The sequence below is a fragment of the Haematobia irritans genome, chromosome 4, assembly GCF_050003625.1.
Source record: "Haematobia irritans isolate KBUSLIRL chromosome 4, ASM5000362v1, whole genome shotgun sequence".
Lineage (NCBI taxonomy): Eukaryota > Metazoa > Arthropoda > Insecta > Diptera > Muscidae > Haematobia > Haematobia irritans.
In genome coordinates, this window is record NC_134400.1 from 146370140 (window position 1) to 146394240 (window position 24101).

At 34.2% G+C, this 24101-nt stretch overlaps 1 protein-coding gene across 2 annotated transcripts in view; it reads right to left on the reverse strand.

Moving 5' to 3' along the window:
• form3 (FH2 domain-containing protein formin 3) overlaps nt 1-24101 on the reverse strand; it is a 335435-nt gene that overhangs the window by 105686 nt on the left and 205648 nt on the right. For both annotated transcript variants that reach the window (XM_075307556.1, XM_075307555.1), the window contains 2 exons: nt 13482-13993; nt 13100-13259 (listed from right to left, as the gene is read on the reverse strand). In XM_075307556.1, coding sequence (XP_075163671.1) covers nt 13100-13259; nt 13482-13667 — 346 coding nt within the window. In that variant the 5' untranslated portion in view covers nt 13668-13993. The remainder of the gene's footprint in view (nt 1-13099; nt 13260-13481; nt 13994-24101) is intronic.

Below are 24101 nucleotides of genomic sequence, written 5' to 3' on the forward strand. Positions count from 1 at the left end.
CCGAATCGTTGTAAACCACGTTAATTAAGAACTCTTGTAAATAATAAGAACACTAAAGAAATACAATTAATTAAAATAAACTTTGTGGTGTTAATTATTTACAATTGTGGACTCAAAATACGTGCTTGTGACACGGTGGCTTTGCCTGAAACACTTAGCGCCTCTCTAAGACAACCCGTGGGTGGCATTCGTACCAAATCTTCAGGACCATACCATTTCTGCCTCCTAGGCTGCTCCAGGTCCCCAGCGACCCCCTTTGGACTTGCATTGAGATGTGGGCTGTTCCCATCTGCCTGGCTTTACGGGAGGCTGCTCATTCTTTGTAGTGCGTACGAGAAATATCTCTGTGGAGCTGCCAACTGTGAACTAACTAACAGTAGCTGAGTACAGTGAGACATCTTGTCCAACGCTCCCAGGTCAACATGGGGGTATATTAAATTATGGTCCGATATGAACCAATTTTGACAAGGGTATTGGAGACCATATGCTAACACTACGTACTAAATTTCTCAGAGCAATATTTCGATGCCCATCCCCATCCTATGGTGGGGGGTAGAAAAATTATATTTTTCCGAAAAATCTATATTACTTCTGTGTAACTGAATCCAAAATTTGAAAATCAAATTTTGTCCGAAAATTCAAATTGTTTATTTGTAAATAAAAACTTAGTTTAATGCGCACTGTATCATTTAAGATACAACCACTATTTGTGGAAAAACACTAAACTATAGAAAACAAGTAAGGAAAGTATTATACCCTGCACCACTTTGTAGATCTAAATTTTCGATACCATATCACATCCGTCAAATGTGTTGGGGGCTATATATAAAGGTTTGTCCCAAATACATACATTTAAATATCACTCGATCTGGACAGAATTTGATAGACTTCTACAAAATCTATAGACTCAGAATTTAAGTCGGCTAATGCACTAGGGTGGAACACAATATTAGTAAAAAAATATGTGAAACATTTAAATCTGAAGCAATTTTAAGGAAACTTCGCAAAAGTTTATTTATGATTTATCGCTCGATATATATGTATTATAAAATTAGGAAAATTAGAGTAATTTTTACAACTTTTGGACTAAGCTGTGGCGATTTTACAAGGAAAATGTTGGTATTTTGACCATTTTTGTCGAAATCAGAAAAACATATATATGGGAGCTATATCTAAATCTGAACCAATTTCAACCAAATTTGGTACGCATAGCAACAATGCTAATTCTACTCTCTGTGCAAAATTTCAACTAAATCGGAGTTAAAAATTGGCCTCTGTGGTCATATGAGTGTAAATCGGGCGAAAGCTATATATGGGAGATACATCCAAATCTGAACCGATTTCAACCAAATTTGGCACGCATAGTTACAATGCTAATTCTACTCCTTGTGCAAAATTTCAACTAAATCGGAGTTAAAAATTGGCCTCTGTGGTCATATGAGTGTAAATCGGGCGAAAGCTATATATGGGAGATATATCTAAATCTGAACCGATTTCAACCAAATTTGGTATCCATAGTTACAATGCTAATTCTACTCCCTTTGCAATATTTCAACTAAATCGGAGTTAAAAATTGGCCTCTGTGGTCATATGAGTGTAAATCGGGCGAAAGCTATATATGGGAGATATATCCAAATCTGAACCGATTTCAACCAAATTTGGCACGCATATTTACAATGCTAGTTCTACTCCCTATGCAAAATTTCAACTAAATGTGGGCAAATGAGTGTAAATCGGGCGAAAGCTATATCAGCTAAATCTAAACCGATTTGGCTGATATTTTGAAAGATTTTCGAGACCCATTAAATATTCGGATGTACGGAATTTGAGGATGATCGGTTGATATACACGCCAATTATGACCAGATCGGTGAAAAATGCATATGGCAGCTATATCTAAATCTGAACCGATTTTTTCCAAAATCAATAAGGATCGTCTTTGAGCCGAAACAGGACCCTATACCAAATTTTAGGACAATCGGACTAAAACTGCGAGCTGTACTTTGCACACAAAAATACATCAACAGACAGACAGACGGACATCGCTAAATCGACTCAGAATTTAATTCTAAGCCGATCCGTATACTAAAAGGTTGGTCTATGATTACTCCTTCTTGGCGTTACATACAAATGCACAAACATATTATACCCTGTACCACAGTAGTGGTGAAGGGTATAAAAATGTGCTATGCAGGTGTTCTTTTTATACCATGTTTCATATTATATATATATACAGTCTGTCAAGAAAGTCTTTTGACATTGCCAACTATTTCAAACCCAAAAAAAAAATTGAAATATTAAATATTTTATAAAATTTTTTAATTCTGTGTACGTATGTATACTTTGCAAAATACATAATAAAATATTATTTTAAATTTTCATTATATTTAATTTTGGAACAAAACATAATTTTGATCCCATTGTCAAAACACTTTCTTGACAAACTGAATATATACTGTATATATATACACATATATATATATATATATATATATATATATATATATATATATATATATATATATATATATATATATATATATATATATATATATATATATATATATATATATATATATATATATATATATATATATATATATATATCTTCGGGGAAATCGGTGTTCTTGTAAAGGGTTAAGATTATTGCGACGTTATTCAGGGGATAGCTATTCTATTATGGTTGAAATTTGAAGCTTTTGCCCACCTAAACATACTTCAGCAGTAAAAGTTTAGTTGCACTTTTTGGTATACAATAAAGTAGGCAATGCATCCACACTGCATGTATCGGTGGCAATAACGTAAACGAGTAATCAAACTAGTTTATGATCATTCGTTTACGTTATTGCAACCAATTCATGAAAGGTAGTGCCCTTTTCCTTCGTTCCAATAACATTATTGCTCACTTCTGAGCAATATTGTAGAAGCTGCTATAAATCGGGACATCGCCCACAAAACTCAGCGCTGATTCGTTGGTACTGTCTCTCTCCCTTGCAATCTTGCTGAAATAGTGATCCATTTTTTGCTGGGATATCACTTCTGAGCAATATTACTATTGAAATGAGAAATTATATCAGCGCTATGTAAAAGCTGTTCTAAAATCAGCGCTGATTCGGTTGTTTTATAAGCAGTTCGTACTGCCTCTCTCCCCTTACAATCCTGCTGAAATAGTGCTCAATTTTTTGCTGGGCTCGTAAGGAAAAAGTACCGGACATTGATATGTATTATCTGTAAGATTTCAAAGAATAAGCAATATTTAAAATTCCACACCTTTGGATTCAAATAAAGGTTTTGGGTGTTTGCCAATATTTTGATATAAGGCCACTATTTGTTGAGAAGACTGCATTTTTTTATGTATTTACATATAAAAAAAAACATGCATTTTTGCGATCCATTTAAATTTCATGTAACACATTAGTACAATTCAGGGCTATTGGAATAGTGGAGCTAGTCATTTAATTATGCTTAATCGAGCATTGAATGGTTTGTACGATTGAAGCATCACCAATTGGAGGGGGTGTAAACAAAAGATTGAAAATCTTAAATTTTTATTTGTTCAATTTATTATTGTGGGGAGGGTCGTTCAAGACGAATTGATGCCATAACAGCAAGCAATCAAGTAGGTTGAATAAACTCATCTCATTGAGACCTTGCACAAGACATTGTCCACATCTTTAACAACCTGTGATTCTAAAATAAATGGACGTCCTTCAAGATTGAACATCGATTGATTTAAAATTAAACAATGGCTAATAAAAATATCTATATTTGGCATGACATTAGGCTGTATAGAATTTTGTTAGGTAATAGGTATCCCCCCTAAATAAAAAAAGTTCAATAAAATCCAACGTCAAACACATTCTTAACAATGTCAATATATTTTTGAAGAATGGTATTAAGAAAAAGCCAATGGAGGAGATCGGTCTACATATTAAAATATGCACCGATATATACCAAATTCAGCACAGTTTTTAATGAAGGTAAAATACTCCTAGATTGTATAATTATATATACAATAACAATATAACGAAAAAAAGGTTACAACACCAATAATGATCCGAAAAGTCCAGGCTGGATTTAGCTGAACTTATCGCGAAAACTGATATAGGAAAATGAGCTTGGACTAATGCCTTTAAAGATCCAACAAGTATATACGACCTTAAGTTCGGTCGGAACACATCTCTGGAAACTCTTCATTGTAGCGGGTTACTTGCAAATATATAGAATTTCAGATAGCTTTAATGACAAATACTCTCCCAAGTTCATATCAATTTTCAGGAAAATCAAATAAATATTGGGGAATGTAGGAAGAATGAACTACCACGCACGCAAATTGAAATAAATTTTACTCATGTACCCTCCACCATGGATTGCGTAGAAACTTCTACTAAAGACGGTCATCCACAATTGAATTACTTGGGTTGCGGCTGATGGCAAGGAATCTTAAAACTTCTTAACATCATCTTCTAAATTGTAATTTAGTCCATGCGGGATATATAGTAGACAAAAGGTCGATTAAATACGTATATATTCAGTTCTTGACCGGTATATATAGGGAAGAAATAATTACGAACCGATATGAACTTTTGTGCGGTAATTAAAGAGCCAAAATTGAAATATGGGGACGCTTTATATAGGGGCTATATACAATTATGCACACGAGTCTACCAAAAATGGCAGATTTTTTTATGTTTGGTAGATTGATAGAATTCTTGCTGTTTTGGAAGTTTTTGCAAAATATTCCTCTTCAACTATGAAATGCTTCATAAATTTTCTATAGAAATAACATTTTGACTAAATTTTCTACAGATATACTAGCGAAATGTACCAAATTTCAACCGGATCGGATGCATTTTGCTCCTTCGGAGGCTCCGGAGGTCAAATCTGGGGATCGGTTTTATGGGGGCTATATATAATTATGGACCGATATGGACCAATTTTTGCATGGTTGTTAGAGACTATAAATCAACACCATTACATATTATATCAACACAAAATTTTGACAAAATTTTCTATAGAAATAAAATTTGGACAAAATTTTCTATAGAAACAAAATTTGGAAAAAAATTTCTATAGAAATAAAATGTTGACAACATTTACTATAGAAATAAAATTTTGCCAAAATTTTCTATTGAAATAAAATTTTGCCAAAATTTTCTATAGAAATAAAATTTTGACAAAAATTTTCTATAGAAATAAAATATTGACAACATTTTCTATAGAAATGAAAATTTGACAAAATTTTCTATAGTAATAAAATGTTGACAAAATTTTCTATAGAAATAAAATGTTGGTGGCAACCATGAATATGGACCAATTTTTGTGTGATTGGGGATCGGCTATATATACACCCTCACAAAAAATCGCTTCTGTAACGTATACTCCCAAACATATTTTGGTTCAAGCATATACATTTTTGGGTATTGTTCAAACATTTATATGTTTGATCTCTTCCAATATATAATATGTTTGAAAGCATATTGGTCTAAACAATATATGTTTGGGTAGTCTAAGTTCCAAACATTTTGTATTTTTCCATCCAAATTCAATAATGTTGTCTTCCAAAAAACAATATGTTATTATGTGAACATATAATATGTTTGGAAGCATTTTGCACCCAAAAATATTATATGCTTAAAAAAAATTCTCCCAAACAATATTGTGCTCAAAATTTTATTTATTTATTTTTATATTTACAATCATAATGAATTACGAAAATAAACAGGTAATATAGGTGCTAACAACATAGGTTTTCGACCTGAATGCTCAAAATTTTGTTTCTGCCTAATTGTATATTCCCCCACATCTTTCTCACTTCCACGAGATTTTTTAGTTCTTAGCACCTTTTTCTGGAATACAAACATTGTAGAAGAAATTATTCAATTTTATGATTTTTTTTTATTTTAATTTTACCTTTTGCCGGACGGGGATTCAAACAGCGGACCACACAGTTTGTAAGGATCAAAGAAGTAGCTGATCAATTGCCCAAGGAAAAATAAAATGTTAATTTTGTAATAACAAGCAACAACCACCAACTTAATTCAATATCGCTCCCTGTTAAATAACGCTCCAAGCTACTAAACACATATATGTTTATAGGCTATTTCTAAATTAATATATGTTTGCATCCAAGCATATTATATTTACCAACATTTTATGTCCCAAACATAATATGTTCTAACATATTAACATATATGTCCCAAACATGTTATGCTAGTTTATGAACATTATATGCTTGCACTCAAAAATATTGTGTTTAAAAATTTGTGATCCAAACATATAATGTTTATAGCCAAACATATGAAAAACAGTCTTTTTCATCCGTGTAACTACAGACCGATATGGATCAATTTTGGCATGCTTGTTAGCAGCCATATACTAACACCACGTTCCAAATTTCAACCGGATCGGATAAATTTTGGTCCTCCGGAGTTCAAATCTGGGGAACGGTTTATATGGGGGCTATATATAATTATGTATCGATGTGGACAAATTTTTGGATTGTTGTTAAGACCATATACCAACATCATGTACCAAATTTCAGCCGGATCGGATGAAATGTTCTTCTCTTTGAGGCTCCGCAAGCCAAATCGGGAGACCCATTTATATGGGGGCTATATATAATTATGGACCGATGTGAACCAATTTTTGCATGGTTGTTAGAGATCATATACTAACACCATGTACCAAATTTCAGTCGGATCGGATGAAATTTGCTTCTCTTAGATTCCTCGCAAGCCAAATTTGGGGGTCCGTTTATATGGGGGCTATACGTAAAAGTGGACCGATATGGCCCATTTGCAATACCATCCGACCTACATCAATAACAACTACTTGTGCCAAGTTTCAAGTCGATAGCTTGTTTCGTTCGGATGTTAGTGTGATTTCAACAGACGGACGGACGTGCTTCGATCGACTCAGAATTTCACCACGACCCAGAATATATATTATGGGGTCTGAGAGCAATATTTCGATGTGTTACAAACGGACAAAGTTAGTATAGCCCCCATCCTATGGTGGAGGGTATAAAAAAGAAACGCGCTTTAATTTGTTACATTATAAAACAGCCACCCTGTATAGTGAATTTGTTTTATTTAATAGCATTTCCCATATTTGCGATTTAGGGTTTAAATTCCTTTCAATTTTCTATTTCGGTGTCTATTATTTCAGTATTTTTTGTTTGTTAATATAGAGGAAGAAATACGACTTTCCCAAGATCCCAAACCGTTTGCCTATTTTAATTAATTAAAACCAAAAATAATAATAAAAAATTTCTTCAAATCGAAAACAATAATAAATGAAAATGCTTTATAAGTTTATTTTTAATTTGCCACAAAGCGATGACCAAGTTTGGTACATTTAATTGTCCAATAAATTGGTCAACGTCAAATTGCTTTCCCAAAAAGGAACAAAATGATTAGCATTTAAAATTTTTCAAAAACAGGTGAAATTTTTAAGTGTTTTTCTTTTTGAAAATAGACAAAAAAGACGCTTACCACAAAAGTTTTCTCTATTTGGTTAAGGCCGGAAGCTGAGTAAGGCATGCCACGAAACCGCAAAACTATTGGAAGACAAATGACATTTCCTTTTTGGTTTACTTTGCTCATTGACTAGCAATATTGGCCGTATGACTGACATTTATTTGTTTTAACCAAAATATATGCAAAGTGTAATTTAAGGCCTTTTATTGTGTGTTTGTTTCTATTGATCGACAAACGCGTGCTTTGGATTTTGTTTTTTTGTGAACTGATAAATCGCACACATTACCGGCTACGACGCCATGAGTTCCATCTGAGCATCGGCACACATGCGCGCCTTGTTCACTGAACGATATTTGGCAGACTGCGGCCATTCAAGTTGTTGGTCAAGGTTAACGTCGCCAAGTCAAACACCCTCTCTGTTAATAAGACCTCAACAACTACTCCTCTAGTAATGTAACATGAGACAGTGACAAAATTTGGAAAATGTTTTTGAAAAATTGAGAATTTCGTTCAATAACTTGTAACTTTAATAACGGAAGTATTGAAATCATGGAATATCATAAAGGTAAATTATTCGAATAGCAATTATTTGTATACCCTCCACCATAGGATGGGGGGTATATTAACTTTGTCATTCCGTTTGTAACACATCGAAATATTGCTCTAAGACCCCATAAAGTATATATATTCTGGGTCGTGGTGAAATTTTGAGTCGATCTGAGCATGTCCGTCCGTCCGTCTGTTGAAATCACGCTAACTTCCGAATGAAACAAGCTATCGACTTGAAACTTGGCACAAGTGGGTGTTATTGCTGTAGGTCGGATGGTATTGCAAATGGGCCATATCGGCCCACTTTTACGTATAGCCCCATATAAAGGGACCCCCCAGATTTGGCTTGCGAAGCCTCTAACAGTATCATATTTCATCCAATCCGGCTGAAATTTGGTACATGGTGTTGGTATATGGTCTTTAACAACCATGCAAAAACTGGTCCACATCGGTCCATAATTATACATAGCCCCCATATAAACCGATCCCCAGATTTGGCTTGCGAAGCCTCAAAGAGAAGCAAATTTCATCCGATCTTGCTGAAATTTGTACATGGTGTTGGTATAGGTCTCTAACAACCATGCAAAATCTGGTCCACATCGGACCATAATTATATATAGCCCCCATATAAACATGCGTCACGACATGTGTCACGACATTTTCGTGTCACACGCACACCTCTAACTTATATATTATCAGGTTAGATTAGAAAAAATTGTACTCGATATTATACCAGCAAAAAAAAGCGTGGCCATAACAGTAGTAACAAGTATATATGGCCGTAAGTTCGGTCAGGCCGAAGCTTATGTACCCTACATCATGGATTGCGTAGAAACTTCTTCTAAACACTGCCATCCACAATCGAATTACTTAAGTTGCGGCAACGCTTGCCGATGGCAAGGTATCTTAAAACCTCCTAACACCATCTCCTAAATTGTATGTAAGTCCATACGTGGTATATATTAAATCAAAAAAAGATCGATCCAATACGTATAAAATTCAGTTTGACAAAGTAGACATAAAATTTTGACAAAATTTTCTACAGAAATAAAATTTTAACAAAATTTTCTATAGAAATAAAATTTTCACAAAATTTTCTATAGAAATAAAATTTTCACAAAATTTTCTATAGAAATAAAAATTTTGGTAAAATTTTCTATAGAAAGAAAATTTGACAAAAATTTCTACAGAAATAAAATTTTAAAAAAATTCTCTATAGAAATAAACTTTTGACAAAATTTTCTATAGAAATAAAATCTTGGTAGATTATTTTAGGCTCGAGTGGCAACCATGATTATGAACCGAATAAAATTTGAACAAAATTTTCTACAGGAATAAAATTTTGACAAAATTTTCTATAGAAATAAAATTTTGATAATGATGAAAATTTTATTGTGAACCGAATAAAATTTTAACAAAATTTTCTCTAAAAATAAAATTTTGACAAAATTTTCTATAGAAATAAAATTTTGGTAGATTATGAACAGATAGGACCAATTTTTGTGCAATTGGACCAATTTTGGTATGGTTGTTAGCGAACATATACTAACACCACGTTCCTAATTTGAACCGGATTGGATGTATTTTACTCCTATAAGAGGCTCCGGAGGTCAAATCTGGAGAACGTTTTATATGGGGCTATATATAATTATGGACCGATATGGACCAATTCTGGCACGGTTGTTAAAAATCATATACTAACACCATGTTCCAAATTACAACCGGATTGGATGAAATTCGCTTCTCTTGGAGACTTCGCAAGCCAAATCTGGGGATCGGTTTATATGGGGGCTATATATAATTATGAACCGATGTTGACCAATTTTTGCATGGTTGTTAGAGACCATATACCAATATCATGTACCAAATTTCAGGCGGATTGGATGAAATTTGGTTCTCTTTGAGGCTCCGCAACCCAAATCTGGGGATCGGTTTATATGGGCGCTATATATAATTATGGACCGATGTGGACCAATTTTTGCACGGTTGTTAGAGACCATATACCAATACCATGTACCAAATTTCAGCCGGATCGGATGCAATTTTCTTCTCTTTGAGGCTTTGCAAGCCAAATCTGGAGATCGGTTTATATGGGGTCTATATATAATTATAGACCGATGTGGACCAATTTTTGCATGATTGTTAGAGACCATATACCAACATAATGTATCAAATTTCAGCCGGATCGGATGAAATTTGCTTCTCGTTGAGGCGCCGCAAGCCAAATCTGGGGATCGGTTTATATGGGGGCTATACATAATTATGGACCGATGTGGACCAATTTTTGCATGATTGTTAGAGACCATACACCAACACCATGTACCAAATTTCAGCCGGATCGGATGAAATTTGCTTCTCTTTTAGGCTCCGCAAGCCAAATCTGGGGAACGGTTTATATGGGGGCTATATATAATTATAGACCGATGTGGACCAATTTTTGCATGATTGTTAGAGACCATATACCAACACCATGTACCAAATTTCAGCTGGATCGGATGAAATATGCTTCTCTTAGAGGCTCCACAAGCCAAATCAGGGGATCGGTTTATATGGGGGCTATATATAATTATGGACCGATGTGGACCAATTTTTGCACGGTTGTTAGAGACCATATAACAACATCATGTACCAAATTTCAGCCGGATCGGGTGAAATTTGCTTCTCTTTTAGGCTCCGCAAGCCAAATCTGGGGATCGGTTTATATGGGGGCTATATATAATTATGGACCGATGTGGACCAATTTTTGCATGGTTGTTAGAGACCATATACCAACACTATGTACCAAATTTCAGCCGGATCGGATGAAATATACTTCTGTTAGAAGCTCCACAAGCCCAATCTGAGGGTCTTTTTATATGGGGGCTATACGTAAAAGTGGACCGATATGGCCCATTTTCAATACCATCCGACCTACATCGATAGCAACTACTTGTGCCAAGTTTCAAATCGATAGCTTGTTTCGTTCGGAAGTTAGCGTGATTTCAACAGACGGACGGACGGACATGCTTAGATCGACTCAGAATTTCACCACGACCCAGAATATATATACTTTATGGGGTTTTAGAGCAATATTTCGATGTGTTACAAACGGAATGACAAAGTTAATATACCCCCATCCTATGATGGAGGGTATAAAAATGTTCATTTTGGATCCGAAAGTGGTGCAAAATTGACTCAGAAGCGATGAATTTAACATGGGCTTGTCATAGGAGGGATGTCCACCATTTCAACAGGCGTTGCACTGAATTTGCATCACTTCTTAGGTGTGTGTGCATCACTTCTTAGGTGTGGATGTGAATTAAGAATTTTTTTGATATTTTGACAAAAAAATAATTTTTAAAATTTTTTATAATTTTTAATGCATTATAACTTTCGACATCAAATATTTTCAAAAATTCGCAATTTTTCTAGAAAGGATTACATTTTTTTCGGCAAAATTTAAATAATTTGCACTATTTTATTAATTATTAATCTGATTTTAACCTATTTGAAACAATAAAATTTTAAATTTCCCATTAAAAATATGAAAAGTGCGAGTTATAAAAATATTGACTCAAATAAAATTCCTGTGCAATTAAAAAAAGAACTTCTTTGGGAGGACATTTTTTGGAAGTGCTTTCAAAGTCGTGCCGTTAGAAGAACTTCCAAATTTGTTTTGCTGGGATCTCAAAGTTGGGTTTTTCGATTTTCGTTTACCTAACAAATTAAAACCAGTGTGCATAACTGTTACGTTTTTGGCCTGCGGTCAGTATCAATTGGAGAAATAGACATAAATTAAATAGCAAAACAAATGTTGTTTTGTTTATTATCATTTTGTCATACTGTGGTTTTAATAACCACCTGCGGCTTCAACATCATCTTTTAGACAATAGACAAAGCCGGCTGTGGCGCAGTTTATAGTAATCTAAAAAATCATGTACTCATGCTCTGATCTCTATTTAGTTGAGGTTTCATACCTCACAATCTGGAGTGAAGAAAACAAACATCACGTCTGTTTTGTTCACCCGCACTGAAGGTTATTGTCTACACTGAAAAAAATATTGCCGTGAGGTCGAAGATTTCATGTCTTTAAAATACGAATGCAAATTTTGCTTAGCATAGAAGACGCATTTCTCTAGTACAAAGTTTTTTTCCTTGTCCAAAAGTCGATAAACTTTTCAATGAAGTCGTATTGTCCTTATAATTAAGTGATTTAACTTAAAAATGGGTATCATAACATGAAAGAAAAAATGTTTGGACTAAGGTCAATTTGACTTTAATAATTCAGAAAAATTCTTTAAATTTAATGAAATTGTCTTTAAATTTGTTGTCTTTTTGCATCTTGACTACAATGGTTCAAATATAGGACATGTTTTTCAACACTTTATTTTAAAGACGTCTTTTACTTGAAACATAGCATAATTTCTATTGAAAGTCGAGTCTTAATTAGGAAAATTAAGTTGTCGTTAACTCGTTTTTAAAGGACTTTAATAGCATACGACGAAAAAAAGCTGAAAAAGCGAAAAATTAAAATTTGATTCCTGGAAGCAAGTACACAAAACCCAAATTTAAAAGAGAATTGTGTCTTAAAATTATCCTTACTTGTATTCTCCGCGTCTTTGGCTCGGAATCAATACCAAATTTTTTAAAGTAAAGACAAAATCTTTGGAACCAGGCATGCTTTTTTTCAGTGTAGGTTAGAATTTGAACGTTTATTTCATATTGTTTTGATTGTTTGTTTTTTTTGTATGTTTGGAAAATAGCTCGCCGCGGGACAAATATAAAATATTTCACTTCAGATGGTTTCCAACAGCAACAAGAATAACAAATAAGCATTAAAATCTCAATGAACATTAAACATCGTTCAACATCGGAAACTAATTAAAATGTATTCGGTCACAATCAATCTTCAGTTGATTATGTGGTTACGCTTTGAGTTGGATGTACTTCAATACACCTCATGAGAACTGGCTATTTTTAGATAAGGTGTCATAATTTCAACGATACTTCATTGCGATATTTTCTTGAGTAATTTCGTTTTGTTTTGCTGATATTATTGCTTGTTTTATTATGTTATTCGTCTCGACTTACCTATGAATTCATTGCGTATTCGTATCCGATCTTGTAATGACGCCGCTGATATAATCACACAATTGATGAATGCCAAGAGCGCGACTTGATAATCAGATTTTGTGGCCTTTTCTAATTCGTTGATAACAATTTTAAAACGATAACGTTCATTCTTGAGATTCTGCAAAAGATATGAGAAAAAATATCCAAGTAAATAAAAATAAAAAACAATAAATATTTTATCGACAAAAACAAAATAGAGATGAATTTCTTTGTTATAGTTAAGAAAATTTCCATAAAAATTGATCCAACAAAAGTAGAAAATTCAACTTGATGTTAAGAAATCGTTTGTTTTTTTCCCCAAATTTGGAAAAAGTCGATAAATCGATTGAGTGATAATTACCTTATAAAATTCTAATGTTTCTATGGCACGCGTATAACCATCGGCATTATATGCACATAAGGCTGATAGTAATTCAAAGACTTGCTTCTTCACCACAGCATTAGTCGTGTCTAAGGCGGTGCCAAGTTTTGAAATATAATCACGATTTTCCACTATGTAATCCAAGCCAATGCGTGAGTCCATCATATTGGAAGAACGATTGTGGTAACAGCACTGGCAGTCACGTAGAGCTGATGGTAGGGGAAAGTTGGTGATCAGTTATTAGGAATTTTGTATCACCATTAACAACACAGCTGTAGCCTAGTTTCTTTACGCTTTAGGTATTTTCTTTAAAATTGTAACCCTTTTTCAATAGAAAAAACGCCAGAACCTTTACACTACGGCGTGATGGTTGCATTTAGAATGCTTTGTCATTATTTGTAACATTAACTCGTTTGGAATTGTCAATTAGTTTATGGTTAATGAATGACGGCTTTTATTTCTTGTGGCTCGGCTGACTTCAGAGTGCATATCTGTAAGTAAAGAAAGGCGAAGATTATAAATATACATATAAGTTTAGTTACATTCTTATCATATTCTAATATATAATATAATAAAAAAACATATTTTACATATTCCTTATTTTGATGTAAAATTCAATTCAATTTCAATGTTATTGTTGGTCCCTGCCAGACCTCAAAGAGTTATCAAAAATAAGTAAGGAAAGTCTATTGTAGGGCGGGCCGACTATATTATACCCTGCACCACTTTGAAGATCTAAATTTTCGATACTATATCACATCCGTCAAATGTGTTGGGGGCTATATATAAAGGTTTGTCCCAAATACATACATTTAAATATCACTCGATCGGGACAGAATTTGATAGACTTCTAAAAAATCTATAGACTCAAAATTTGAGTCGGCTAATGCACTAGGGTGGAACACAATGTTAGTAAAAAACAAGTAAGGAAAGTCTAAAGTCGGGCGGGGCCGACTATATTATACCCTGCACTACTTTGTAGATCTTAATTTTCGATACCATAGCACATCCGTCAAATGTGTTGGGGGCTATATAAAAAGGTTTGTCCCAAATGCATATATTTAAATATCACTCGATCTGGACAGAATTTGATAGGCTTCTACAAAATCTATAGACTCTAAATTTAAGTCGGCTAATGCACTAGGGTGGAACACAATGTTAGTAAAAAACAAGTATATATCCATAGAAAAAATCGTGAACGGCGTGTACGTTTCAAAACGATCCTTTCATGAAAGTGAATCAAGACATATTTGGTTTCAAACGGAGAACAGACGATGTCAATCTTACAACTATAACAAGTATATACGGCCGTAAGTTCAGCCAGGCCGAAGCTTATGTACCCTCCATCATGGATTGCGTAGAAACTTCTTCTAAACACTGCCACCCACAATCGAATTACTTAAGTTGCGGTAACGCTTGCCGATGGCAAGGTATCTTAAAACCTCCTAACACCATCTTCTAAATTGTATGTAAGTCCATACGTGGTATATATTAAATCAAAAAAGATCGATCCAATACGTATATAATTCAGTTTGACAAAGTAGACATAACATTTTGACAAAATTTTATACAGAAATAAAATTTTAACAAAATTTTCTATAGAAAAAAATTTTCACAAAATTTTCTATAGAAATAAAAATTTTCACAAAATTTTCTATAGAAAGAAAATTTTGACAAAAATGTCTAAAGAAATAAAATTTTAACAAAATTTTCTATAGAAATAAACTTTTGACAAAATTTTCTATAGAAATAAAATCTTGGTAGATTATTTTTGGCTCGAGTGGCAACCATGATTATGAACCGAAGAAAATTTGAACAAAATTTTCTATAGAAATACAATTTTATAATAAATAAAATTTTGACTATGATGAAAATTTTATTATGAACCGAATAAAATTTTAACAAAGTTTTCTCTAGAAATAAAATTTTGACAAAACTTTCTATAGAAATAAAATTTTGACAAAATTTTCTATAGAAATAAAATTTTGGTAGATTATTTTTGGCTCTAGTGGTAACCATGATTATATGGGGGCTATATATAGTTATGGAACGATATGGACCAATTCTGGCACGGTTGTTAAAAATCATATACTAACACCATGTTCCAAATTACAACCGGATTGGAGACTTCGCAAGCCAAATCTAGGGATCGGTTTATATGGGGGCTATATATAATTATGGACCGATGTGGACCAATTTTTGCATGGTTGTTAGAGACACTATACCAACATCATGTACCAAATTTCAGCCGGATTGGATGAAATTTGCTTCTCTTTGAGGCTTCGCAAGCCAAACCTGGAGATCGGTTTATATGGGGGCTATATATAATTATGGACCGATGTGGACCAATTTTTGCATGATTGTTAGAGACCATATACCAACACCATGTACCAAATTTCGGCCGGATCGGATGAAATATGCTTCTCTTAGAGGCTCCACAAGCCAAATCTGGGGATCGGTTTATATGGGGGCTATATATAATTAAGGACCGATATGGACCAATTTTTGCATGGTTGTTAGAGACCATATACCAACATCATGTACCAAATTTCAGCCGGATCGGATGAAATTTTCTTCTCTTTGAGGCTCCGCAAGCCAAATCTGGGGATCGGTTTATATGGGGGCTATGTATAATTAAGGACCGATATGGACCAATTTTTGCATAGTTGTTAGAGACCATATACCAACATCATGTACCAAATTTCAGCCGGATCGGATGAAATATGCTTCTGTTAGAGGCTTCACAAGCAAAATCTGAGGGTCCCTTTATATGGGGGTTATACGTAATAGTGGACCGATATGGCCCATTTTCAATACCATCCGACCTACATCTATAACAACTAATTGTGCCAAGTTTCAAGTCGATAGCTTGTTTCGTTCGGAAGTTAGCGTGATTTCAACAGACGGACGGACGGACGGACATGCTTAGATCGACTCAGAATTTCACCACGACCCAGAATATATCGCAATATTTCGATGTGTTACAAACGGAATGACAAAGTTAATATACCCCCATCCTATGATGGAGGATATAAAAATATGGAAAATATGAAGCGAGAGAAGTTTTAATGCAATTGTACAAAAGAGATTTATGATTTTTCAGGCGATACATATGTATTCGAGATATAGGACAATTAGAGTAATATTTACAATTTTTGCTACTCAGCAGAGGCGATTTTACAAGGATATTGGTTAAATCTCGCCAAGATATGTGGTCAAGTGTGGGTTGGGATATATTATTTGGTCTAAAGGGTGATACGGTCAAAATTTGGTCATGGGAAAACGCGTGTAAATCGGTGAAATCGTTTATTTAAAACATTAAATTAAATTTCTTTTTCAAGTTCAGTTAGTATAAAATTCAGGAAAAATATTCAGTTAGGCTTTCGCTTTTCCAAATCCGAATTGCCGGGCCTCACGCTTGACACCTGCCATCAGATTTTGTACAGCCAACTTGTCCACCTTCTTCTCCGCAGAAAGCTAGTTTGCCTTGAACTGCTGCTCGTCCTTAGCAGTTTTTTTGGTCTTCTTTAGGTTCCGCTTGACAATAGGCCAGTATTTCTCAATTGGGCGGAGCTCTGGCATGTTGGGTGGGTTCTTGTCCTTGGGAACCACCTCAACGTTGTTGGCGGCGTACCACTCCATGGCCTTTTTACCGTAATGGCAAGATGCCAAATCCAGCCAAAACAGTAAGGAACAACCGTGTTTCTTCAGGAAACGCAGCAGACGTTTATTCAAACACTCTTTCACGTAAATTTCTTGGTTGACAGTCCCGGAAGCTATGAAAATGCTGCTTTTCAAGCCACAGGTACAGATGGCTTGCCAAACCAGATATTTCTTTGCGAACTTTGACAATGTTATGTGCTTGAACATATCTGCTACCTTTCCCCTTCCTTTTGCCGTATAAAACTCCTGTCCCGGAAGCTGCTTGTAGTCGGCTTTGACGTAGGTTTCGTCGTCCATTACCACGCAGTCAAACTTCGTCAGCATCGTCGTGTACAGCCTCCGGGATCGCGCTTTGGCCGTCGTATTTAGTTTATCATCGCGATTTGGAGTCACTACCTTCTTGTAAGTCGATAGTCCGGCTCGTTTTTTGGCTCGATGCACGGTTGTAGACGATACACCCAGCTTATTTGCGGCATCTCGGAGAGAGAGGTTAGGGTTTCGCTTGAAACTACCGGCAACTCTCTTTGTCGTCTCAGCGGCTTCTGTCGGCTTCAGCGGCCTAGTCAGTTCGAGGTATTTATAGCAATTACTCTAAAAAGGGGGGCGTGACCCGCCCATTTTTTCTAAAATATATTTTTTTATAACTACAAATCAACTCACCAAATTTTGTGAAGCTAACTTGGTGGGAAGTATTTTTTGCCGCTAAAATCATGATTTCGCCCATAGTGCATTGGCTGGGTATCAAGACCAACATTATTAGTGGAAAGACAAAATTTGACACCGGATAGCCTTTGGCGCCAATGATATTTGTAACTTTTGTTTATTTTTGATTTTATGAGGAGGAAAAATTTTGTAAATGATAGTTCAAAATTCAAAAAATTTGGTAAATTCTTGTTATTTTAACAACGCATTATTGAAATCTTATAAAATACGTTCAATTTTCGTTCATATTTGCCATGTCACATTAATGTCCGTCCTACACTCCAAAAAAGTTTACTTGGATCCTAAGATTTTGACCTTCCATTAACGATTTTGGTATTGATTCCGAGCCAAGGATGCGGCTTCTTTAAAATGAAGAAATTTTTTAGCGGCCTGTCCTTTTGAAGCAAAGATTATAAACTTCATTTTAATTAAAATTTCATTATTTTAAAGAAATTTCTCCTTAATATTTTGTAAATTTCGCATCCTAAAATTTAGGTTGCGCAATCTTTAATACCGCGTAAATATTTTTTTCAGTGCACTTTGAGATGTGATTTAAAATGTGATTGCGTATAGAAATACACTAACGATATCAAGAAAAATGCACTCACGCACTAAAATAACTTCCGAAATTCCGCACAAGAAACCGATGAAACTTCAAATATGATTGTATGTTTATCTTGTAAGCGACCATGTTGGTTTTTGTGACTGTATCTTCCAAGAAAACAAAACTTAATCATGTACCGCTTTTACCATTCACACTAGCCCTTCCATAATGCGATTAACTCCCGACGAGGCACAACACCGAATATCACGCTCATGCCGCAAATCTTTGTCTTGTTTTTAAAATGTGATTTAGAATTTTCTTTGTTTTTTTTTTGTGTAAGTACAAAACTTGCTGTTCGATTTTTAATGATTATTAATTCACTATTTAATTTTATTGTTGTTTTTGTTGTATTTGTTCCGTTCGATGATATTTTAATGATGATTATTGGTTTTGGGCTTACTAGCTATTGTGGTGTGGCGCTGACACTGGCCTTTTTGTCAATTCTCAATGCGTTTATCCACGCCATGCCGCCGCTTATTTTTTAAGGGTTCGTCGTTAATTAATTTATTCTCTTAAGACATGTTCGAACTTTGTTAGGTTTGATTTGGTTGGCCGTCCGTTGAGACGGTCAACATGCGACTGATCGAGTGACTGCTTTGATCTTGCCTTTGGAGCAGCATATTAACAACACAGGGACGGATTTGTTTTTGTCTTATCGTCTTAACAGTGGGACAAATTATATGAAATTTTTATATAACATTTAAGGTGTATTATTTTATTCTTCTATGTGTATCACGGCGATATGCATTATATTAGTAAAAATTTATATGATTTATGAGATTTGTATTAATTTATGTGAGAAGGATAGAGGTCGTCCACATTAAAGAAACAAGTGAGTAAAGTAGAAAGTCAGGCGGGGACGACTATATCATACCCTAAACCACCTCTACTGAATTAGTAAACATTGTTTGTGGGGTATGAGTGGTATAGGATTTGGAGATAACCCGCATTTACATATGTAAGAACATTAAGGGGTACATATACACACACAAAAATAATACATTTATTGTTTTTTATAGTCTTCACATAAATTTTCCAAACAAGGGATTCATAAATTATATGAAAACAATTCATAAAATAAAACAAGTAAGGAAAGTCTAAAGTCGGGCGGGCCGACTACAGCGTTGCCAATTTAGCTTTTTTCCCGCTAGATTTGGCTTTTTTTGAAGACGTTTAGCGGGAAAAAAATGCATTTAGCTTTTAGCTTTTTTTCTGGCTTTTTTTCATGACCCTTTTAGCTATTTTTGGCTTTTTTTATTTTCGACATGTTCCTATTGAAATATGGATAAAACTTCGTTTTTATCTAAGCCTTGCTGCCAGAATAAGGTTTTTCACATGTTTCAAATCTCAATTGAAACATTAATAATTATTTAAGCCATTATTCGGGCATTTTTGTAGCAAATACACCTTATTGTAAAGTTCTTGCCTCGTATTCATAAAAGTTATCGTAAACTTTAAATCTACTATTACCATGCAAATTCCTTATATAAACTGTCAGTAAATTATTAGGAATATTAGCATTTGACTCGTTTATCCTTTTTATGTTATTTTAATATTCGAAAGTTATTATGATATTACTAAATTAAAATAGTAGATGTGAATTGCTTTGTACACTGAAAAAATATTGTCGTGAGGCCAAAGATTTCATGTCCTTAAAATACGAACGCGAATTTTGGTTATAATAGCATTTGTGAATTTGTCTTATATAAACTGTTTTCCTTGTCCAAAAGCCGATAAAGTCGTTTTGTCCTTATAGTTAAGTGATTCAACTTAAAAATGGGTATCTTTTCATGAAAGAAGGCTAGGGTCAATTCTAAAAAATTCTTTAAATTAATAGTCTTTAAATTTGTGGAGTTTTTGTATCTTGACCACAAACCAAAATAACGTTCAAAAATAGAAGAGGTTTTTAAACATTTTATTTTAAAAACGTATACATAAAATAATTTCTACTTAAAGTCGAGTCTAACACCAAAAAATGCAATAAAAAATTCAAATCTGCTATTTATTAATGGGATGGATTTACATTTACGAAAATTGGACAACAATAGGTTTGGGAAATTTTCGAATAAAAGTTATTCATTATAAACTTGCAAGACAGTTAGAATGGGTTTTATTCTCTTGGGTAAAATTAGGAGAAGTGTACACGTTTGCGAATTTATCATTAATTCAGTTAAAACGAAATATATAGATATTTTCTAATGCAGTTCTATGTGACATGATTAACCAGCTGACAATTGCAAGTTCACTGGGAAAAATGTTTTTACAAGGAAATATAAACGAAGGACTTTCAGTAAAAATTTGTGATAGCAATCACAATGTATCGAGTACGCCAACAGAGCTAATATGACTTATATTTTCTTACAGTCTCACAGAAATGGAATTAAATTGAATACAATTAAAATAATATGCATTTTAAGTAAAATAAAGCATTTAAGTTTGTTAAATTTCAATCAAAAATGTGACTTTTGATACAAAAAAATTTAGCTTTTTTTCTAGCTATTTTTTACAATTTTTTAGCTTTTTTTGGCTAGTTTTTTGGACAAATCTAGCGGTTTTTGGGAAACAATTCTGGCAACGCTGGCCGACTATATTATACCCTGCACCACTTTGTAAATCCACATTTTTAATACTATATCAAATCCGTCAAATATGTTGGGTGCTATATATAAAGGTTTTTGTCCCAAATATAATCTATAGACTTAAAATTGAAGTCGGCAAATGCCCTAGGATGGTACAATATGTTAGTAAAAGCAAGTATATACAGCACTAAGTTCGGCCGGGCCGAATCTTAAATACCCACCACCATGAACCAAATATTAGGGTTTCCTTTGAAATTTCAGGAGGGCTTGAGGACTTGAGGACACTTCCCGAAGATAAATTTAAAGATTTCACTTATGAGGACTATATCAGATTCTGGATTTATAAGAACCATTTTTGTTTGAGTTTTAGAGGAATTATTAACATCTCTTGTAAGTGTGCAAGAAAATTATAAAATAACGTCTTGATTTGAAATCTTAAATCTGTAGAAATAAAATCTGGAAATTTTACATTGAGTTTCAAGCAATTTTCATGATCAGTGCGCCTTCTACCCCCTCAAGAAGTGATGTCGGTCTATATGGAGGCATTACCAAATGGACCGATAAAAACTTAATCCGATACACGTTTTTGTGAGCCTAAAATACCAGAATATTTACAATTTCAGGCAAATCAGATAAAAACTACGGTTTCTAGAAACCGTAGTTTCGTTCTTATGGGGCTATACTAAAATATGGACCGATACTCACCGTTTTCGGTACACCTCTTTATGACCCGAAAATACCTCTAGATTTCAAATTTCAGACAAATAGGATAAAAACTTCGGATTCTAGAAGCCCAAGAAGTAAAAAAAAATCGGTCTATATGGGGGCTATACAAAAATATGGACCGATAACCACCATTTTCGGCACACCTCTTTATGGTCCTAAAATACCTCTAGATTTCCAATTTCAGGCAAATAAGATAAAAACTTCGGATGCTAGAAGCCCAAGAAGTAAAATCTGGAGACCGGTCTATATGGGGGCTATACCAAAACATGGACCGATACTCACCATTTTTGGCACACGTCTTTATGGTCATAAAAAACCTCTAGATTTAAAATTTCAGGCAAATTGGATAAAAACTACGATTTCTATAAGCCCAAGACCCCAAATCGGGAGGTCGGTTTATATGGGGACTTTATCAAAACCTTTACCGATATAGCCCATCTTCGAACTTGACCTGCCTGCAGACAAAAGACGAGTTTGTGCAAAATTTCAGCACGATTGCTTCATTATTGAAGAATGTAGCGTGATTACAACAGGCAGACAGACAGACAGACAGATGGACATGGTCATATCGTCTTAGAATTTCTCCCTGATCAAGAATATATATACTTTATATAGTCGTAAATCGATATTTCGATGTGTTACAAATGGAATGACAAACTTATTATACCCCTGTCACCATTCTATGGAGGTGGGTATAAAAAAGAGGAAAACGCTCAATTAGTTTGGGTAATAAAAATTGGATAAAAACTACGATTTCTATAAGCCCAAGACCCCAAATCGGGAGGTCGGTTTATATGGGGACTATATCAAAACCTTTACCGATATAGCCCATCTTCGAACTTGACCTGCCTGCAGACAAAAGACGAGTTTGTGCAAAATTTCAGCACGATTGCTTCATTATTGAAGAATGTAGCGTGATTACAACAGATAGACAGACAGCCAGACAGACAGATGGACATGGTCATATCGTCTTAGAATTTCTCCCTGATCAAGAATATATATACTTTATATAGTCGGAAATCGATATTTCGATGTGTTACAAATGGAATGACAAACTTATTATACCCCCGTCACCATTCTATGGAGGTGGGTATAAAAAAGAGGAAAACGCTCAATTAGTTTGGGTAATAAATCCAAATTTGTGCCAATCGGCCAATATATTTATGTAACATACAAGCTACATGTATGGCTACATAGATCGTCTAATACATAAAAATTTGAAATTGAAGTAACGTTGGTTATGGGAGCTATATGTTAATTATAAAAGACACTCAAAGTACACAATATATAGAGATTCCGATGTAACACCTATACACAGAAAAAAAGTGTCCCATGGTCATTCCAATAGGACTCAGCAGCATTGCACACATAACGCGTCAATCAAGGATGACTTATAAAGGAGGTTTCTAACTTGGTCACTAAAATCTACTGATCCAAATTTTGCGCATTTTTTAGAGTTAGGTTGACACTAAAATATACACAGAGAATACAGATCAACCGAATTTATTGCCAACCTCCTTTTGGCAGTTGCAGCTAGTATCAGTTGGTAGTTGTGTCATCCGACTGATTCGGTCGACACAACTAACACCACATATAGTGTATAGATTGTGTCTGCCGACGATATTGGTTGTGGCAAACTTCATTATTCGGTTGTGTTGCCCAACCTAACTAATATTCATGACCGAATTAAAACTCAATTAATTTCCAGTTAAATATTTTATTTTATTTATATATTTATTTATATAGTAAAAATAAACCATTCCAATTATCACCAAGTGGTAGAAATGACGAAAAAATGCTTGTAAAAAGTGAATGTAATTTGACCCAACTATCAATGACTTCTAAATGTGGAATTTTCATTACTACAACAAATTTCCAACCAATCTGTTCTCTGTGTGTACCAAAGTGTCGATCATCTCAATGGGCCGAAATATAGCAGGGTCATTTTCGTGCAGCGTGTGATGGCTCTTTTGGCCGTTTGAAGGCTATGATTCGTGCTAAAGGTAGCCAATTCGAGCAAATCTAAACAGGTATTAAAAATTGGATGGGTATACAAAAATGCTCTTTGTATTGCATATCAGCCACCTTGTACTCCCATTATTCAGTATTTAATTTAGCTTCTTGCCCCACTATACACCACCACAAGCGCATTCTCTGCTCTGCCAATATAATTCTGTTTCTTAGCTATTGGTTGGGCTTTGTGCTGGTGGCTGTAGTATTTTCTTTAGATTTGACAACTTTGGAAAGAAAACAAATCAAACGAATTGTTAATGGTATGGGATTTTCGTGATCACCATAAATTAATTGTTGAAATGAAAAACTATT